General features: G+C 57.6%; 5 protein-coding genes across 10 annotated transcripts in view; 2 read left to right on the top strand and 3 right to left on the bottom strand.

The window, feature by feature from the left end:
* Positions 1–654: 654 nt before the first annotated feature.
* WDR83OS (WD repeat domain 83 opposite strand) lies at positions 655–2,107 on the bottom strand. Its single transcript, XM_021705424.1, has 4 exons — positions 1,978–2,107; positions 1,755–1,860; positions 1,122–1,219; positions 655–1,030 (listed from the first exon to the last, which is right to left on the bottom strand). The coding sequence occupies exons 1-4, from the start codon at positions 2,025–2,027 to the stop codon at positions 964–966; spliced, it is 321 nt and encodes a 106-aa protein (XP_021561099.1). The 5' UTR covers positions 2,028–2,107; the 3' UTR covers positions 655–963.
* Positions 2,108–2,227: 120 nt separating this feature from the next.
* On the top strand, positions 2,228–6,552 carry WDR83 (WD repeat domain 83). Its single transcript, XM_021705019.2, has 9 exons — positions 2,228–2,517; positions 2,595–2,715; positions 2,798–2,903; positions 3,369–3,417; positions 3,492–3,618; positions 4,555–4,622; positions 4,716–4,824; positions 4,901–5,015; positions 6,097–6,552. Exons 1-9 carry the CDS (start codon positions 2,415–2,417, stop codon positions 6,244–6,246), a joined length of 948 nt encoding a protein of 315 aa, XP_021560694.1. The 5' UTR covers positions 2,228–2,414; the 3' UTR covers positions 6,247–6,552.
* Positions 6,289–10,100, bottom strand: DHPS (deoxyhypusine synthase). Of its 3 annotated transcripts, XM_021705018.2 has the most exons (9): positions 9,771–10,100; positions 9,084–9,248; positions 8,540–8,661; positions 8,361–8,457; positions 8,195–8,281; positions 7,599–7,704; positions 7,419–7,522; positions 6,586–6,711; positions 6,289–6,501 (listed from the first exon to the last, which is right to left on the bottom strand). In XM_021705018.2, the coding sequence occupies exons 1-9, from the start codon at positions 9,975–9,977 to the stop codon at positions 6,406–6,408; spliced, it is 1,110 nt and encodes a 369-aa protein (XP_021560693.1). In that variant the 5' UTR covers positions 9,978–10,100; the 3' UTR covers positions 6,289–6,405. The 3 variants fall into 3 exon arrangements, with proteins under 3 accessions (XP_021560693.1, XP_044769382.1, XP_044769401.1); XM_044913447.1 differs by lacking the exon at positions 7,419–7,522 and having other exon boundaries at positions 6,312–6,501; positions 6,586–6,669; positions 7,594–7,704; XM_044913466.1 differs by lacking the exons at positions 8,540–8,661; positions 9,771–10,100 and having other exon boundaries at positions 6,312–6,501; positions 9,084–9,109.
* A 449-nt stretch (positions 10,101–10,549) lies between these two features.
* Positions 10,550–14,597, top strand: GNG14 (G protein subunit gamma 14). Its single transcript, XM_021705020.2, is given in 5 exon segments — positions 10,550–10,556; positions 10,755–10,833; positions 14,161–14,299; positions 14,302–14,343; positions 14,346–14,597. Coding segments are annotated over 3 exon segments (297 nt in total). The 5' UTR covers positions 10,550–10,556; positions 10,755–10,833; the 3' UTR covers positions 14,462–14,597.
* The window catches only part of FBXW9 (F-box and WD repeat domain containing 9), a 6,181-nt gene continuing 4,105 nt past the window's right edge, over positions 14,309–16,384 (bottom strand). Inside the window, exons 6-11 of one of the 4 annotated variants that reach the window (XR_002481172.2) lie at positions 16,103–16,251; positions 15,906–16,019; positions 15,688–15,777; positions 15,527–15,592; positions 15,240–15,454; positions 14,309–14,489 (exon numbers count right to left, since the gene is read on the bottom strand). Coding sequence is in view for 3 of the 4 variants with exons in the window: in XM_044913341.1 (XP_044769276.1) it covers positions 15,532–15,592; positions 15,688–16,019; positions 16,103–16,251 (542 nt within the window). In the remaining variant the exon portion in view is untranslated. Of the gene's footprint in view, positions 14,490–15,073; positions 15,455–15,526; positions 15,593–15,687; positions 16,020–16,102; positions 16,252–16,384 lie in introns of those variants that run through there. The other 3 variants (XM_021705016.2, XM_044913389.1, XM_044913341.1) reach the window with 3 other exon arrangements.

Below are 16,384 nucleotides of genomic sequence, written 5' to 3'. Positions count from 1 at the left end.
GTGGTCCTGTTCTGTCCTATGAGGATTATGCACAGAGGAACTGCCCTTGGGGTACTGAGGATGGGAGGTATCCAGCCTGATTGGAAGAAATACCCATGGGACTCAGGTGAGGAGTGACAGGTGGGGGAGGACTCAGTCTTTCATGCTTTTCCCAATCCCAATTAGTCCATCCAGCTCACTGATACTACCCGATTTGTCTGATAAGAAAATGAAAACCCGGGGCGCCTGGGTGGCTCAGTCGGTTAAGCGGCTGCCTTCGGCTCAGGTCATGATCCCAGCATCCTGGGATCGAGCCCCGCATCAGGCTCCCTGCTCCTCGGGGAGCCTGCTTCTCCCTCTCCCTCTGCCTGTTGTTCTGCCTACTTGTGTTCTCTCTCTCTGTCAAATAAATAAATAAAATCTTCAAAAGAAAAAGAAAATGAAAACCCACATTCCTCAGGTCAGCAGAACCCATCTGCTGAGTTGCCAGAAGACAGGGATCACTGTCCTGCCTCTGGCAACTGACTTAAGTCACAAGGCTTCTGAAATAAGCAAGTGAACGACCAGAAGGCTCCAGGCTAAAGCCCCAACAAAGGCCTGAGTGGAGGATCTGGAGCCCTTCCCCCAACAGGAAGAGCACCGGCAATGCCCAGGAGAGAGGTCCCAAAGAACAGCCAGAATGCAAAACTTTATTAATAATTAACTGGTTTCAACAAAAAAACGAGTGGATACACGTAGAAACATGGACAGCATCTCCCCCAGCAGCAGGCAGGGTGGGGAAGGCAGGCAGGAGGGGTAGGCCTAGGGTATTCCCCTCTGCCCAGCAGAAGTGGAATCCCAGGTAAAGGGTCAGGTTCCCTCCATCCAGCTTTGAGTCCTGAGACTACCTCATTCAGGGAAGCCCAGGACACCAGCTGAGGGCAGAGGCTGAACAGCCAGGGGCCAGGCCTGGGGGAAGGTGTACAGAGTAGTCCTAGGCTGACTTCACCAGGGGGGCGTCATGGGCTGAGGGTTCTGCAGATATGACATCACCACGGCAGAGATGGACAGCCTGAGACAGGAGAGAAGTGTCAGGCCAGGATGGGTAGGCTTGGGTCCCCCTCTCCCACTTAGGAGTCCTCCTTCTCTAGGCCTAGACTCACATGAAGCTACTCATCATCTGTTTAGTGTCCTCAGAGCTCCGGGAGTTGGCAAAGCTGATGAAGGAGCAGTAGACAGCCACCCAAGCGCACCACTTCAGCTGGGGAAAGGCAGGTGGATGGGGGTATTCGGTCAGTGACAGGCACACCAATGAACCCCCATAGGGGCATTCCCAGGCACGGGTTCCAACCCACTGATTCCACCCGACGCAGCTTGGACCTTATCCCCAGGAATCCCTCAGTCCCATTCCCCCTAGCCTATTCCAGGTACCCAGTTTCTCGTCCTACTCTCTTGGCCTGCGTCTCTGTCCGCACCACATACTCTCAGGCCTAAGAAGACTGGCCTTTGACATAGCTCGTGATGCTAAGAACCCCATCTTTTCTCCACGAGTCCCCTCCAAATTACTTTAAAACCTGGCCCCACCTTCAGACCGACCTCCCATGTACTCACCCTGACCCCTGGCCTCGCCTCCCTCCGGGCTCTGGCTTTCTCCGCCCGGCAACACCGCAGCCCCGCCCCCGGCCAGGCCCACGCCCCGCCCCCTCAGCGTCAGCCCCGCTTCATTCCGAATCGGCTCCCCCCACCGGCTTCGCTATCAGGCGGAGCTACGCCAAAGGAAACTCAGCGCCGCCCACCTTGAGCATGAGACCGCACATGCTGAAGATCATGCCGAGGAGGTTCATGTAGTCCGGCGTCGGGTCGTCCAAGGCCGGGTTACACTCGCTCGGCGGGGGCTTGTACCTGCGACAGGCTCAAGGGTCAGAGGCACTCAAAGTCCCGCCCCCCGAAATGGACAAGCGCTTCCCTGGGCCTCGCCCCACAACCCGAACCCTGTCCCCGTGACGTTGGGGTCCTCACCTCAGCACTTTGTTCGGCCTTCGTGGGTCCGACATATTGTTAGTGGACATGGCAGGTCGGAGGTCGCGCCTCTTCCGCTACGGGAGTTGCAGCTTCCGGCGCGGAAACGGAGGGTGACTTTTAGAGTAGCACCCACAGGCTTCGAACTTCCGTTCCCAGCGGCGGGGGCCAGGACTCCTCCCAGCCAAGGGACAGAGAATTAGAAGAGACCAAAAATGTTCCTTGAAAACAAGAAGTGGGGAAAGAAACCTAGAAGCTGGAATCAGGTTTCAATATTCCCCGCACTGTCCCGAAAAAAGCCGAACATTTGAACCGGAAGTGAGTAATAGGAAGTAGGCTACGGAAGACAATACGGTTACATCCAAGCGTGGGTTCCGAGGGTTCGGAATCCTTTGTGCAAACCGGTGTCAGGCGGCAAGGAAGGGGTCCCGAAGCAAATGGCTTTCCCTGAGCCGAAACCACGGGGCCCGGAGCTGCCGCAAAAACGGGTGAAGACGCTGGACTGCGGGCAGGGGGCAGTGCGAGCTGTACGATTTAATGGTGAGCTCCCTCTTCATTCCGGGTCCTCCTATCTTCTGAGGTCCGAAGCCCTATAACCCCTTCCTGGTGTTCCCCAGTGGATGGCAATTACTGTTTGACGTGCGGCAGCGACAAGACCCTGAAGCTGTGGAATCCGTTGCGAGGGACGCTACTGCGGACGTACAGTGGCCACGGCTACGAGGTGCTGGACGCGGCCGGGTGAGCCGGGGGCCAGGCCGAGATACAGGTGCAGAGATTGGGATCTGAGGTCAGCACTGATCTTCCCTCCTCTGCCCTCCAGCTCCTTTGACAACAGCAGTCTGTGTTCCGGCGGCGGGGACAAGGCGGTGGTGCTGTGGGATGTGGCATCCGGGCAGGTCGTTCGCAAATTCCGGGGCCACGCGGGGGTGAGTACAAACAAAAAGAGGCCTCATTAGAGCGTGGGTGGAGGAGAGGACCCACATTATCGTGTAGGTGGTGACAGGAAACCCTTCCACCCCTACCCATTACAGAGCAAGGCTCCTTTCCCCATGGCCCAGCAATGCAGTTTTCCCAAAACCTTTCACCTCCTCTATCTTTAGCCTTTACTTTTTTTTTTTAAAGTTTTATTTATTTATTAGAGAGAGAGAGAGAGCAGAAGGGGGGGGGGCAGAAGGAGAGGGAGACGCAGGCTTCCCGCATAGCAGGGATCCCTATGTGGGGCCCGATCCCAGGACTCTGGGATCATGACCTGAGCTGAAGGCAGACACTTAACCGAATGAGCCACCCAGGCGCCCCTCCTTTACCCTTGCTTTAACCTGCATCCGGAACCCTGCCTTTATCCCAGTCCTCCAAAGTCCAGCCTCCTCTGAGTGGCAATCCCTGTTTCTCAGAAGGTGAACACGGTCCAGTTTAATGAAGAGGCCACAGTCATCCTGTCTGGTGAGTCTGGAGCCTAGGCAGAGTACTGCCCCTGTGGCCCAAACCCGACCTCACCTTCATGTTGGCCCTTACAGGCTCTATCGATTCCAGCATACGCTGCTGGGACTGCCGATCGCGGAGGCCTGAGCCAGTGCAGAGGCTGGACGAAGCCAGGGATGGCATATCCAGTGTGAAGGTGTCAGACCATGAGGTCCTGGCAGGGTGAGTGGAGCCAGGACCTCACCCCTCCCCTGGTGCCACTGGGGATCACCACTGCCTCACTACTTAGATTAAAATCTGCTCTTCTCACCTCAGCTTACAAGGCCCTGCACAGTGCTCTCTGCTGATCTGTTAGGTTTTATTCATTCCAGGTCTCATTTTTCTTACTATGCCAAGATGCTCTCACCTCAGAATCTTTGCAATTGCTCTTTCTCTACCTGGACTCCCTTTCTACCTACTCAAAGTGTTTTTGAGCTCTCTGGCATACCACTTTTTTAGTCAGTGAACATACAGCAGTTAATGAAATAGGGAAAAATCTCTGCCCACATCAGGTTGATATTCTAGTTGCAAGAGGCAAACAATGAAAATTCCCAAGCAGGGCTGCCCGTTTGTTGCCACAACCCAAAGGAGTGCCATTCCCACTGTGGTGGGGGCGGTGGGGGGTAAGTTTGGGCTGCCCAGCCTGTTGGCTGGTCCCTTCCCACACATCTTCTCCTGGACCACACGTTTATCTCCTTATCCTTCAGGTCCCAGTTTAGAGGCCACCTCCTTGGGGAGGCCTTCCTAGATTACTCTCAGTCAGCAAGTCTCTATGATGGCAGAAAGTGCTCCTGGCTTTGTCGTAGCCGTGTCCCAAGGACTAGCCCAGAGAGGATGCTCAGTGCATATCAGAAACCAATGGAGTAGGTCCTCATTGGCCCTGGGTGTAAGTCTCAAAGCCAGTGCCTTGGAATTCCACTGAAAAATTCATTTCAATGTTTATTTTCCATGGGTAGCCATAAGTGTGAGCATGACAGCGAAGGGTGCACAGGAAGGGCAAGCCCACCTCCCTCCCCACCCCCCCGCCAGGGTCCTGGCAGGGTCAGGGAGAGTACAGGGACTGGAGCCATGGACCTACTGGCCCCAGTTGATGCTTCAGCTGGATCCATCCTCTTGCAGCTCTGTGGACGGCCGGGTGAGGCGCTATGACCTGAGGATGGGGCAACTCTTCTCAGACTATGTGGGCAGTGAGTGTGGCAGGGCTGTGGGGCGGGCAGGGCAGGTGGGGGGCAGCAAAGGGGGCCCCAGCTTCACCCACCTGAGCCCCTCCCCCCCCCCAGGCCCCATCACTTGTACCTGCTTCAGCCGGGACGGGCAGTGCACCCTGGTGTCCAGCCTGGACTCCATGTTGCGGCTTCTAGACAAGGACACAGGGGAGCTGCTGGGCGAGTGAGTCCTTGGGGTGGTGGGGCCCCTCCCCTACCTCTGCTAGGACCCAAGCCCTCCTGACCCCACCCACCCCCAGGTACTCGGGCCATAAGAACCAGGAGTACAAGCTGGACTGCTGCCTGAGCGAGCGTGACACACACGTGGTCAGCTGCTCCGAGGACGGGAAGGTGTATTTCTGGGACCTGGTGGAGGTGAGCCTCCTCACCCCGACTCCTTACCAGGCTGCCTGCTCTGTCTCAGGCAACTCCCTAGCAACTCCCACACCTGCACAAAGGAATGCTATTAGAGCTGGGGGCTTGGAGGAGTGAGTGAGAAGACAAAGCAGGAAGGGCATTCCTGGCAAAGGGAACAGTGTGTGCTAAGGCTTGGAGGTGTGGCACACTTGGGTCAGGGGACAGAAGGACTGTGGGATGGCAGCAGCAACAGGGCCACACTAAGCAAGCCCAGCCGACCTAGGGACTGACCCTGGGGGGAGCGGGGCCGACAGCCACATCTGACCCCAGCTGAGATGGGGCAGTAGTTCAGAAACCCTGAGCTACCTCTGAGCATCCCCATGGTTTCTAGTCCCAAACCCTGTGAGCCCTGTCCTGCTGTGTCTCGGCCTGGTGGGGAGGTCAGGCTGGGAACAGACTATTAATTAGTCTGGCCTCATGGGGTCAGGGCTGGGGCTTGACCAGGGAAAGTAATGCCCCTAAGAGGATGGAGGAAACTGGGGGGCCCTGGAGACTTGAGGGCCCAGCTCTCTCTGGCAACTAAGAATGCGCCATGTTCCGCCTACTTCTCTAGAGTCTGTCAGACTGAAAGTCACTCTCAAGGGGGCAGTGTGTGGAGGGACATTTTTGAAGTGGGAAGAGCAATCGGGGGCAGGCTTGAGGGACCAAATGTGTTGAGCGGTGACTGTAAGCTGATGCACGAAGTGAGCACAGAGGCTGCCCAGTGGGCCCCTGGAGCCTGGACAGCGGCAGGGTGGAGAAGCCGGGAACGGACGGGACAGGATCGGAGCAACGTGGTGGCTGTGAATGCAGATCCGATGTGGTCTAAAGGCTGGGCCAGGAGCACTTGCCGACAGATAAATGGGGTGGGAAGCGTGAAAGAGGAAGACTTCCAAGATGTTCAGCCTGAGCCACACGTGCTCCAAAGGATGGAGCAACTCAGGGATTCATTTTGGGGCAGCTGAGGTTTGCAGTGCCTGGGAAGCCATTAGAGGCGGGTGGCTGAAGGTCAGCAGAGAGGGACGCACGGATACCCACTGCCTGCCCCTTCCCTCCACAGGGTGCCCTGGCACTGGCCCTGCCCGTGGGTCCAGGTGTGGTGCAGTCACTGGCCTTCCACCCCACGGAGCCCTGCCTGCTGACCGCTGTGGGGGGCAGTGTCCAGTGCTGGCGGGAGGAGGCTTATGAGGCTGAGGGTGGCACCAGCTGAAGGTGGGGACCCACTGCCGCCAAGGACACGGACACAGACCCAGCAGGATCACGGAGACCATTTATTCTAGACACGAGGCTGATCGAGGAGGCAGGGAGGGGTTGGGTGTGCAAGCTAATAAATAGAGGCGAGGGGGGACTTCCCTGGAACCGTAGCCACTCAGGCATCATTCTTCTCAGGCACGAAGGCATCTCTCCTCTGGGCAAAGGTTTCAGCCACAAGCAGGGGGAAGACCAGGGAGGCGTCGGCATAGACCTGCAGACGGGACCCGGGTGAACTACAGGGCCCGTGGCTGCGCTCTGGGAGACTCTGCGCCCCAGCCAGCTGACCAGCCCTCACCTTGACAGGCTGGGCGTCCACCCGGATCTTGCCCCAAGACACCGCTTCGTCCGGCCTGGCGCCAGAGTCCGAGCCATCAAACTCCTGGGCCGTGTTGATGTAGACAGAGTAGTCGGCCCCGTTCCGCTGTGGGGAGGGGCAGGGTGAGCTGGTCAGCCAGTCACTGCACACGGGGATCAGGGCGCTGGCTGCAGAGGCTGAGGGCTGCGTCCTGCGTGCCGGGAGCCCGTAGTGGCCCCTCCACAGGAAGGGCCCCACATCAGTGCGTGAGCAGAGTGTGAGGTTGGGCGTTGGAAGGGTTGATGGGCAGAGCTGCCCCAAACCCACCGACTAGGGAGCAACAACTCTCCCACAGCTACTCAGCAGGGGCTGCCACCACACACAAAGACTCCCACCCGGGTCTGGCCCCATCATTCCTCCCAGACCAGCCATTTGTTCAGAGAGGGCGCCTGTGCGCACTCAAGTGGCCGCCCTGGAAGCCTGGCTCCAGCTGCTGGTCGCCTCCCGCTCCCCTTCACCGGCTTGCTAACTGTCCCTGGACTTCATTCAGGCACCTCAGAGCCCTTGCACTGGCCGTTTCCTCTGCTCACCGGCTGTCTTTCCCAGAACCTTGTTTCTCTTGCCGTCATGTCATCCCTCGTTTTTTCCCACAGCAGTTAACTGCCACGTGACCTGCATGTCGCTTGTTCGCTGCCGGTCTCCCTGACTAGAACATCAGTCTAGGAGGACAGGGATCCTGGCCTGTCTAGTCCACAGTTGTCTCCCTGGCACATGGCATAGGCCTAGCGCACATACCACCCTCACTAGGGACCAGGTACTCTGTCCCCACTCACCATGAGGTTGGCGTTGGCGATATGATGCTTGACCAAACCCCCGCCCAGGATGATCATGCCAGTACTCTTGGCAAAGATGGCCTGTGTGTTGATGAGCCGCAGGTCTGGGAGAAGAGTGCTGGGGTCAGGCTACGGACCCAGCCAGCCCTCCTCCCCCGCTCTGTGGCCCCAGCACCTCACCCTCGACGATGTCCAGGATCAGGCCGGGGTTCTTGTAGGAATGGAAGAAGATCATGTCACCCAGGGAGCCGTCAGTGAGCGCTGGGCTAAACACAGGGATGTGGTTCTGGGGGACAGCAAGACAAGAGCGACTGGAGCTCAGAGCCCAGTGGGGGCAGGCTGGGCCCCATCCCAGTGGCATCCCCTCCTCTGCCTGATTCTGCGCAGAGCGCTTAAGTTGTCTGGGCCTCAGTTTCCTCAACTATAAAATGGAGACAGCAACAGCACCGCCCTCACAGATGAAGAAGCATATGTGATGAAACCAGACAGAACACAAAGGATCGTGTAGCTCTCACTACTCTGACCGCTGGACCTCCGCATTGGAGGAGCATGGGACCCATGGCACCCCCCCAACTGATCCCGGGTGGTTTAGGAGTAGAGCCAGGATACCAAGGTCACACTCAGTGGCTGTGCAGCCTCAGACAAATTACCTAACCTCTGTGTCGGGTTCCTCACCTAAGAGTGGAAATGATGACTTGGTTCTCCAGGTGGCGATGAAGGTGAAACAAGCTAATATGTGCCAAGGCCTGGTATCCGTGCCCCACCCAGCCCCTCACCTTCTGGGCCCAGTAATACACTGATTCTGGGTTGTTGATCTCCTTGCCCAGGCGGGCAATCATCTTGGAAGGTGTCCACTTCACACCCTAGGAGGAGACATTGGACTTCAGCCTGCAGTGCTTCCCGACTCCTACCACGCCGGCCCCCAGGTCGCTCCTGCCCCACCTCCGTGTTCTGCTCCAGCACCATCTGGTCCAGAATGGGCATCAACCAGTCCTCAAACTTGCAGTAATTGTCATTGGGCACCAGTAAGTTTCCAATCCTGTGAAAATGAGGCACGTGGGCATCAGGCCCCAGGACCCTCCGCCCACCTCCTTTGCCCAGCACCACTCAGGGCCCCCAACCTGTTGATCCCGTTCTCACGTAGCTCCTTCCCCCTGAGACTGAAATCGCCCAGGTACGTGGGTGCCAGGCACTTGATAAAATCTTCCTCCACACCGCCAGCTGTGGTCACTAAGACGTCCACCTGCGGCCACAAGTCAGTGAGGTTAGCCCAGGAAGAAGGGCCCTGCCCTCATCCCAGGAAGGGCTCCTAACTCCCAACACTAACCCAGTGACCCCTGGAGAAAGCTCTACTGCAAAACAAAAGTAGATCGTGTCCCTCTGCTTAAAATGACCCTGTCTAGGGGGGTGGGAGGAGGGGTTAGCCTGGTGATGGGTATTAAAGAGGGCACCTTCTGCATGGAGCACTGGGTGTTATGCACAGACAATGAATCATGGAACACTACATCTAAAACTAATGATGTAATGTATGGGGATTAACATAACAATAAGAAATTTTTAAAAAAAAACTGACCCTGTCTCCCTGTGTCATTTAAATGACCAATAATTTTATTGCCCCCGTAAGACCTAGAAGAGGCCAAGACCACAACCGCACCAGGTCCCCACCATGTTGTGCTGCACGAGGTAACGGATGGTCTCACGGATGCCTGAACTGATGAGATTGGATGTGTAGCCCAGAAAGATGGTGCAGCCAGTAAGTGGGCGGTGGCTCTTGGTCAGGTCTGCATGGTGGTCTTCATCCTGCGACAGCGGTTCTAGTTTCTTCTCTATCTAGGTGTTAAGGGCAGGGTCAAGTTACCCTCTGGCCCCCAAGCCCTAGCCCCTACCACTTCTACCTGGAATACATGGGGCCAGGGAACGAACGCCCCCTGTGCAGGCTCTGACCCCCAACCACAGCCCAAATCTCAGGGCACACGCTCAGGTTTTACCCCCTTTCAAGGAATCGGAGAGCACGACCTTTGTAGGCCCGGTCCCCTTCCCCATCCGAGCCTGACTTAGGTTCCTCAACCGCACCGTTCAGAACACTTTCACTCGTTACCTACGACCCGCCTCCTATCTAGAATCAGTCCCAACTTCATCCTGATTGTAGGATGTTTTGGGGATGAGGGGACGACGTCCTCTCCCCAGCACAGAAACTGCCGCCCAGAATGGGCCCTGCCTCTCTCCACCTATTGGACCGCCCAACACAGGACACTCCTCCTTCACAAGGGAGCCCCGCCCCCTCCAAGTACTGCATTGCCGCTACTCTAGGCCACACCCCCTCAACCCAGGAAGTTCCGCCCCGGGCTTCACCATGGCGTTGACTTGCTGCACTGCGCGCCCGAAGTTGGTGGCCTGGAAGCCGGTGGTGCCGAAGGCCTCCAGTAGCGCACGGTAGTCCACGCCGCGGTTGAAGTCGTAGCCTCGGACTTGGGAGCTCTCGGAGGGCAGCGCCGAGCTGTGCTTCAGCACAGCGGCCAGCGCCGCCGCGGGTGCCTTCCCCTCCGGAGGACCCTCCATGTTCCAGCGGCCGCACTCCCAAGATCACAGCCGCCCCAGGCCAGGCGTCCAGCGGCCTCCAAACGCACTAAGCCTCGGCACGCGCTTCTGTACGACAGTGCAGGAAGTAGGGCTCGGGAAAACCTGCAGAAGGGGACGGGAAGTTGCTTCGTCACATGACCCTCTTTGATTCCCATAATCCAGGGCGCGGCCATGTTTGCGCGCGCGTTCCGTAATACGGAAGCCGCGAGGAGCCGTTATTCCCTGTCTCGTCTTGACAAGCCTGAGATGAATGAAGATTCCTACTTTCACTGCCGCCTGCTGGAGACCCACCGCGTTGCGCGGCGCTTTCCTATTCGTTTCTGTCCCTTTGGGGAAGGAGGATGGCTTCTTAGACGTCGCCCTTGGACAGGATTCGAGTCATCAGGAAATGTCAGATAGTTTCTGCCCCTGAGCGTCTCTCGTCAAATGGTTTAGTGATCGCTGTCCGTACCTCGCAGGTCTCCAGAGCCTCCTCCACATGCTGTGTAACCCTCTGGTCTTCCCCGGGCTGTTGCAGCTGTCACTTCTTCTGGGAAGCCTTCCCTGACCTTCCTCTGGGTAAGGGACCTCCCCTGGGACCCAAGGCTGACCTCTCTTTCCCTCCAGCAAGACTGTGAGACCCTCGAAGGTGGGGTCTGTATCTCACGAATCCTCCTAGCCCTGCACAGGGTCTGGTCCGGGGGGAATTTTTTAACCAGACGTTCTACCATTTATGGAGTCTATACTGTACATTGGGCTCTGTGTTTGGCGCTTCAGATTTATCGGTGAAGGAGATGCAGACCCTGCCCTCCTGGAGTCCACAGTTTGGGGAGCTAGAAAGCTAACAACGATAGTGGTAAGTGCTATTGAGGATTCAAAAATTATGATGTGTCTTTGAGGTAGGGGTGGATGGAGGGGGAGGTGGCCTTATTTGCAGGGACAGGTGGTTGGGGAAGGACACCAAGGAGGGGACATTTGAGCCAAGGCCAGAAAGCCAAGAAAGGCCCCATTTGTGAAAATTTGGGGAGGCCATTCCCCACCATTGGGAAAGAGAACTGCCAGTGCAAAGGTCCTGAGGCCAGAGATTAGCCCACTTGATTGGAGGAAGAGAACATCCTCCTTGACATCTTTGACAGTCCCCACTTGGATCTCAAGCTCACCACCTCAGTTCCCACTCCTCCTAATCCTGATCTCCCTGCGGTCTTCCACATCTCATCAAAGAGCCCTCTGCTCAGCAAATAAGCCCTCGGTGCACCTAGTAGGCTCAACACTGGAGAATTGAGCTTGATGTCTTCCTTTCTCTCACACCCACACCCATCCCTCAGCACCTCTAACAAGTTCTACCCACAAAATAGGTCCCAAATCCAGGTCCCTTTTTTTATTGATAGAATTTACATATATTAGTTTCAGGTGTACAACATCATGATTGGGTATCTATCCAGGTGCTTCTCTCCATTCTCACAGCCTCCACACTGGGCTACCTTCCGTCCAGTCCATCTCCCATCTGTGGCCAGAGAGCTCATGGAACAGAAGCCAGATAAATCATTCCTTTTTCAAACTCTCTTACGGTGGCTTCTCCCTAGGAGTAAAATCCTGTCCCACCACTTGCCCTCACTTCCTCCTCTCCGGTTACACCAGCCTCCTCGCTGTCCTAGAACTCACCAAGCTCGTTTCCTGACCAAGGGACAAGGCCCCCACTGCTCCCGCTGCCTGAAATACCCTCTTCTCCAGCTTCTTCTCCTCTGAGTCTCTAAATATTACCTCGTCCAAGAGGCCTGCTCTGACCACCCGATTCCACCCTTACTTTGCTTGTCATTGTCTCTCAAAGCACTTAATACATTTTGTTTGCTGTTGCCTGTCCCTCCCTGATGAGAACGGCAGCTCCATGTGGGCAAGATTGTCTGGTTTCACTGCTGTTTCTCTTACTCTGTGCAGTGATCACATACTGTGATCTCAGCAAATACACTGAATGGATGAATGAACCCACACAAGGGCATCAGGGTGATCCATGAGGAATGAAGGAGGGAAAGAGGTGGATAAATGAATTCAGGGGCTCCTGGCTGGCTCAATCGGTGGTGCTTGTGATTCTTGATCTCGGGGTTGTGAGTTTGAGCCCCACGTTGGGTGTAGAGATTACTTAAAGATAAAATCTGTTAAAAAAAAAAAAAAGTGAATTCAGAGCAGGTAGAAGGTGCCAGAGCAGACAGTAGTAAGGAAGATGGGTTTATTCTAATAGGCTGGGAAACCATTGGAGAGTTTTAAGATTTTTTATTTATTTGTCAGAGAGAGAGAGAGCAAAAGCAGAGGGGAGCGGCAGGCAGAGGGCTCCCTGCTGAACAAGGAGCCAGATGCAGGACTTGATCCCAGGACCCTGGGGTCATGACCTGAGCCAAAGGCAGACGCTTAACCGACTGAGTCACCCAGGCATCCCAACCATTAGAGAAGTTTTTTTTGTTTTTTTTTTTTAAGATTTTATTTATTTGACAGAGAGAGACACAGCAAGAGAGGGAACACAAGCAGGGGGAGTGGGAGAGGGAGAAGCAGGCTTCCCGCAGAGCAGGGAGCCTGATGCGGGGCTCGATCCCAGGACCCTGGGATCATGACCTGAGCTGAAGGCAGACGCTTAACAACTGAGCCACCCAGGCGCCCCCCAACCATTAGAGAGTTTTAAAAAGGAATGAGAGACTCTGATTTTTTTCCCAATTTTTAAAAAAGCTTTTATTTTTAATCTCTACACCCAACGTGGGGCTCAAACTCAACCCTGAGATCAAGAGTAGCACGCTCCACTGACTAAAGCAGTCAGGCACCCCACCAATTTTTTATTGTGGTAAAACATATATAAAATTTATTATCATGATCATTTTAAAGTATACAGTTCTATGGCATTAAGCACATTCGCATTGTTGTACCATCCATCTCTAAAATGTTTTCATCATCCCAAAATGAAACTCTGTCCCCATTAAACATTAACTCCCCGTCCCCCTCCCCCAGCCCCTGACACCCACCATCTACTTTCTGTCTCTGGATTTGACTCCCCTAGGGACCTCACATAGACGGGATCATACATTATCGGTCATTTTGTGACTGGCTTATTTCATTTAACATACGTCCTCAAGGCTTATCCATGTTGCAATGTGATTTATTTTTTACCAGACCCCACTGGCTGCCTTGAGGAGAACGGGGGCAGTGGGGAAGGGCAGAGCAGGGAAGATGAGGGCAGAGACGCCTGCGCTGGTCCAGGCCAGCAGAGGTGGGAGCAGGACCTGGGACATGCCAACAGACATGGAGAGAAGTGACCAGACTGAGAACCTAATTTGAAGTTGACCTGATGGCTCCTGAGAAAGGATCAGATGTGGTGACACCAGAAAGAGAGGATCAAAGGAGTTGAAGATTTGGGCCAGGGAATTTGAGTGGATGGTGGTGAATTGGGGGGTAGAAGGTCTGAGAGAAGATAATCCCGAGTCCAGCTTTGGCCGAGCTAGGCGAGAGATCCCTGGGATCCCAGGATGACAGACTGAGGAGGCAGGAGGCTCTTCGGGTGGATCTGAAATCAGGGAAGGCTCGGGGACGGGGACAGAGGGAGCCATCAGCATAAGCAAGTGGATGGAGTTATCTGTGGATAAGATCCTGGGTGGTGAGTGTAGACAGAGGGGAGAGGCAGGGCTGCCCCTGAGCCAAGGTACACTCTGGATGTGGTCGGGGGCAGAGGCCGGCAAAGGAGGAGTGTTGGGGGCCACTGGCAGAGGATCAAGCAGGTCAGTGAGAGGCCAGGGCCCCTGCGCTCGCCCAGCCAAGGTGACATGTGACACCAGGGCAGCCACTGGGCCCCCTGGGGCAGGGACCCCCCTCAGCTGAGGCAGCTGCTGCTGCTGGTGACATTTCACTCCATGAGTGTCCTGGCTTCAAAGTCTCTGCAGGGGTGGGGGAGGGAACGGAGCGGGGCTGGAGAGGCCAGGCTGGCAGGGGAGGGAGCCAGGGCCAGGCTGCTGGAGGACTGAGCAGTCGGGCATCAGCCGGAGGCCTCAGCTGAAGTATGTGATCCTGACGGGTCGGGGTCCCACCACCCCCGTCCCACAGTCCCCAGGGGGGGACACAGGAGGCGGTTAGGGGACTCTCGGGTAGCCGTACGGCTAGGGGTCGGGAATGGAGCCCACTGCCTGTGACCCTGCTCACTTCCCTGCAGATGTCCAGCAAGGGGGCCACCGGCAGCGACATCGGGCAGGCCCGCCGGGCCGTGGAGCAGCTGCGGATGGAGGCGGGCATCGAGCGCGTGAAGGTGAGGGCCAGGGTGGCACGGGCGTGTCTGGGCGAGGGGGCAGGCGGCCAGCCCTGGCCTGGCTGACCAGGCTGGCCTGCAGGTGTCCAAGGCGGCTGCCGACCTGCTGCAGTTCTGCACGGAGCAGGCCAAGAGCGACCCCTTCCTTGTGGGCATCCCAGCGGCTGCCAACCCCTTCAAGGAGAAGAAGCCCTGCGCCATCCTGTGACCTCCACGGCCCCGACCGCCCAGGAGGCCTCAATAAAAATGAAGTGAAGGATCCTCAGGACGTGGCTTGGTCAGGCTTCAGTGGGGGCAGAGGGGGCCTGCACTGGGGCCACCCGCACACCTGGCGCAGCCCCCCGTCCCCCACCGACTCTAGGGTCCTGGCCCCAGCAGCACACACATCCTGCACCCCCGGATGCATGAGCACGCACCTCCCCCGCCCCCGTGGGGTAGCCTTAGCAGATCCCCTTGCCCACTGCACAAACACACCCAGGGTCAGAGCCCCAGTCTACGTGCCAACACGCATCACACATGCCTTCCTGTCTCACACACACGCGCACACACACACGCGTGCCATTATACAAACGTGTGCACATCCTCAAGAGCCTCCTCCTTCCTCGCACACAGCCACGTCCAGCAGCACACAGGTACACACACACAGGGTTACTGAACAGCACGCACAGCCAGACCCGCCTCCCCAGCGACACACACACGTGGTCGTGAGCGCAGGAAGGCTTGCGCTCGAGCAGGTACACTCACACCTTGACATAAAATGGCATCTCACAGACTCACACGCCCCGCGCCTCCCAGTCCCAAGCAAGCACAGGCAGGGCCCTCGGGGGACACCAGTACATCAGGTTTATTTCTCCTTTGCTCTCAAGGGAAAGCGGGTATCCAAATCCTAGCAAAAACGGGGCCCCAGGGAGGGGAGCAGTCCCCTGGGTGGGCCTGAACACCACCACTTCCCTGGCGCAGGGCACAGCCCACGGGGCACAGCTCACCATGGCCCGGACTCCTTGTGCCTCAGGGCTTCGGGACAGGGCAGAGGCAGCACCAGCATGCGGGGAAGGTCCCCCGAGAACAGAGGCCACGGCCCAGCCTGTGGGCCGGCAGATCCCCCTCCATGTCGGCGTCTGCCCGCTCAGGCCTGCAGCCTCCAGACCTCCAGCGATAGGCCCCCGGAGGCGGCGACCACCAGGTTGCCCTCCGCGCAGATCTGGGAGGGCAGGGCAGAGGTAGTCAGGGGTGCTCTGGGCAGCTGGGCAGGGTGCGTAGGGCAGGGCCTTACCCCATTCAGCACATTGTTGTGGCTTCGGGTGCAGATGGTCCTCGGCGGATCCGTGGGCACATGCACCTGGTGAGGGGCAACGGGCGAAAGGGCGAAGGTCAAGACGTGCGCCGCCGGCTGGTGGGGCCAGGGTAGGGACGGGGCCTGTCTCGGGGCCTTACCCGGATGGTCTTGTCAGTGGACGTGGTGTACAAGGCCCCCAGCGAGTGTTTGATCCCTGTAATCTGAGACCTGTGGCCCACATCAAAAGACTGCAGAAAGGAAGGACGGGACACTCAGGTAAGGGCTCGCCCAGGGTCCACCCGCCAGCCACCCAGGGCGTCAGGAGGTAGGGAGGAGGCCCAGGGACGGTGGGGCAGGGGCAAGCTCCCTGGCGGACCCGGACGAGCTGGAAGCGGCCGTTGTGGTTGGCGAAGACATGCAGCAGGCCCTGGTTGTCACCAGCCCAGAGCTGGGGCTCCTGGTAGGACATGCAGAGCAGGTAGGAGTCCAGCTGCGGGAGGGATACGGGACAGAGCAGCTCAGACCAGGCCAAGCCACCGCCCCGGTCCATCTGGGCCCGCGGGGAGGGCCCACCTGCAGCCGCTGCAGGACGCTGTTGGCCCGGCGGTCGAACACCACGAGCGTGTGGTCCTCGCTGCCCGAGATGATGTGCCGGTCGTCCGCCAGCAGCGCCAGCACCGCACTGGAGTGCAGCCGCCGGCTCTTCAGCAGCGCCGGGCCGACTTCAGGAGTGATGCGGGAAGGAGGGAGACATCAGAGCGTCCGGGGTGGGGGGGGGGGGCGGCTTGGCCTGGCGGGGCGCGGGCCCCCCCCCCGCGCGGCCCCCCCCCGCCCCTCCCCCCCCCCCCCCCCCCC

Source organism: Neomonachus schauinslandi, chromosome 1 (assembly GCF_002201575.2).
Source record: "Neomonachus schauinslandi chromosome 1, ASM220157v2, whole genome shotgun sequence".
In the NCBI taxonomy this organism is placed as follows: domain Eukaryota; kingdom Metazoa; phylum Chordata; class Mammalia; order Carnivora; family Phocidae; genus Neomonachus; species Neomonachus schauinslandi.
This window is presented reverse-complemented; position numbering and strand designations above follow the sequence as displayed.

Excerpts from the sequence above, each read along its gene's own strand:
- WDR83OS (XM_021705424.1), bottom strand. The coding sequence starts at position 2,027 with ATGTCCACTAACAATATGTCGGACCCACGAAGGCCGAACAAAGTGCTG. Across the intron at positions 1,861-1,977 it reads AGGCCGAACAAAGTGCTGAG|GTACAAGCCCCCGCCGAGCG; the intron begins GTGAGGACCCCA and ends AGCCTGTCGCAG. Across the intron at positions 1,220-1,754 it reads TGTGCGGTCTCATGCTCAAG|CTGAAGTGGTGCGCTTGGGT; the intron begins GTGGGCGGCGCT and ends GCCTTTCCCCAG.
- WDR83 (XM_021705019.2), top strand. The coding sequence starts at position 2,415 with ATGGCTTTCCCTGAGCCGAAACCACGGGGCCCGGAGCTGCCGCAAAAA. Across the intron at positions 2,716-2,797 it reads GAGGTGCTGGACGCGGCCGG|CTCCTTTGACAACAGCAGTC; the intron begins GTGAGCCGGGGG and ends TCTGCCCTCCAG. Across the intron at positions 4,623-4,715 it reads CTTCTCAGACTATGTGGGCA|GCCCCATCACTTGTACCTGC; the intron begins GTGAGTGTGGCA and ends CCCCCCCCCCAG.
- DHPS (XM_021705018.2), bottom strand. The coding sequence starts at position 9,977 with ATGGAGGGTCCTCCGGAGGGGAAGGCACCCGCGGCGGCGCTGGCCGCT. Across the intron at positions 7,705-8,194 it reads TGTATTACTGGGCCCAGAAG|AACCACATCCCTGTGTTTAG; the intron begins GTGAGGGGCTGG and ends GCTGTCCCCCAG. Across the intron at positions 6,502-6,585 it reads TGGACGCCCAGCCTGTCAAG|GTCTATGCCGACGCCTCCCT; the intron begins GTGAGGGCTGGT and ends TCCCGTCTGCAG.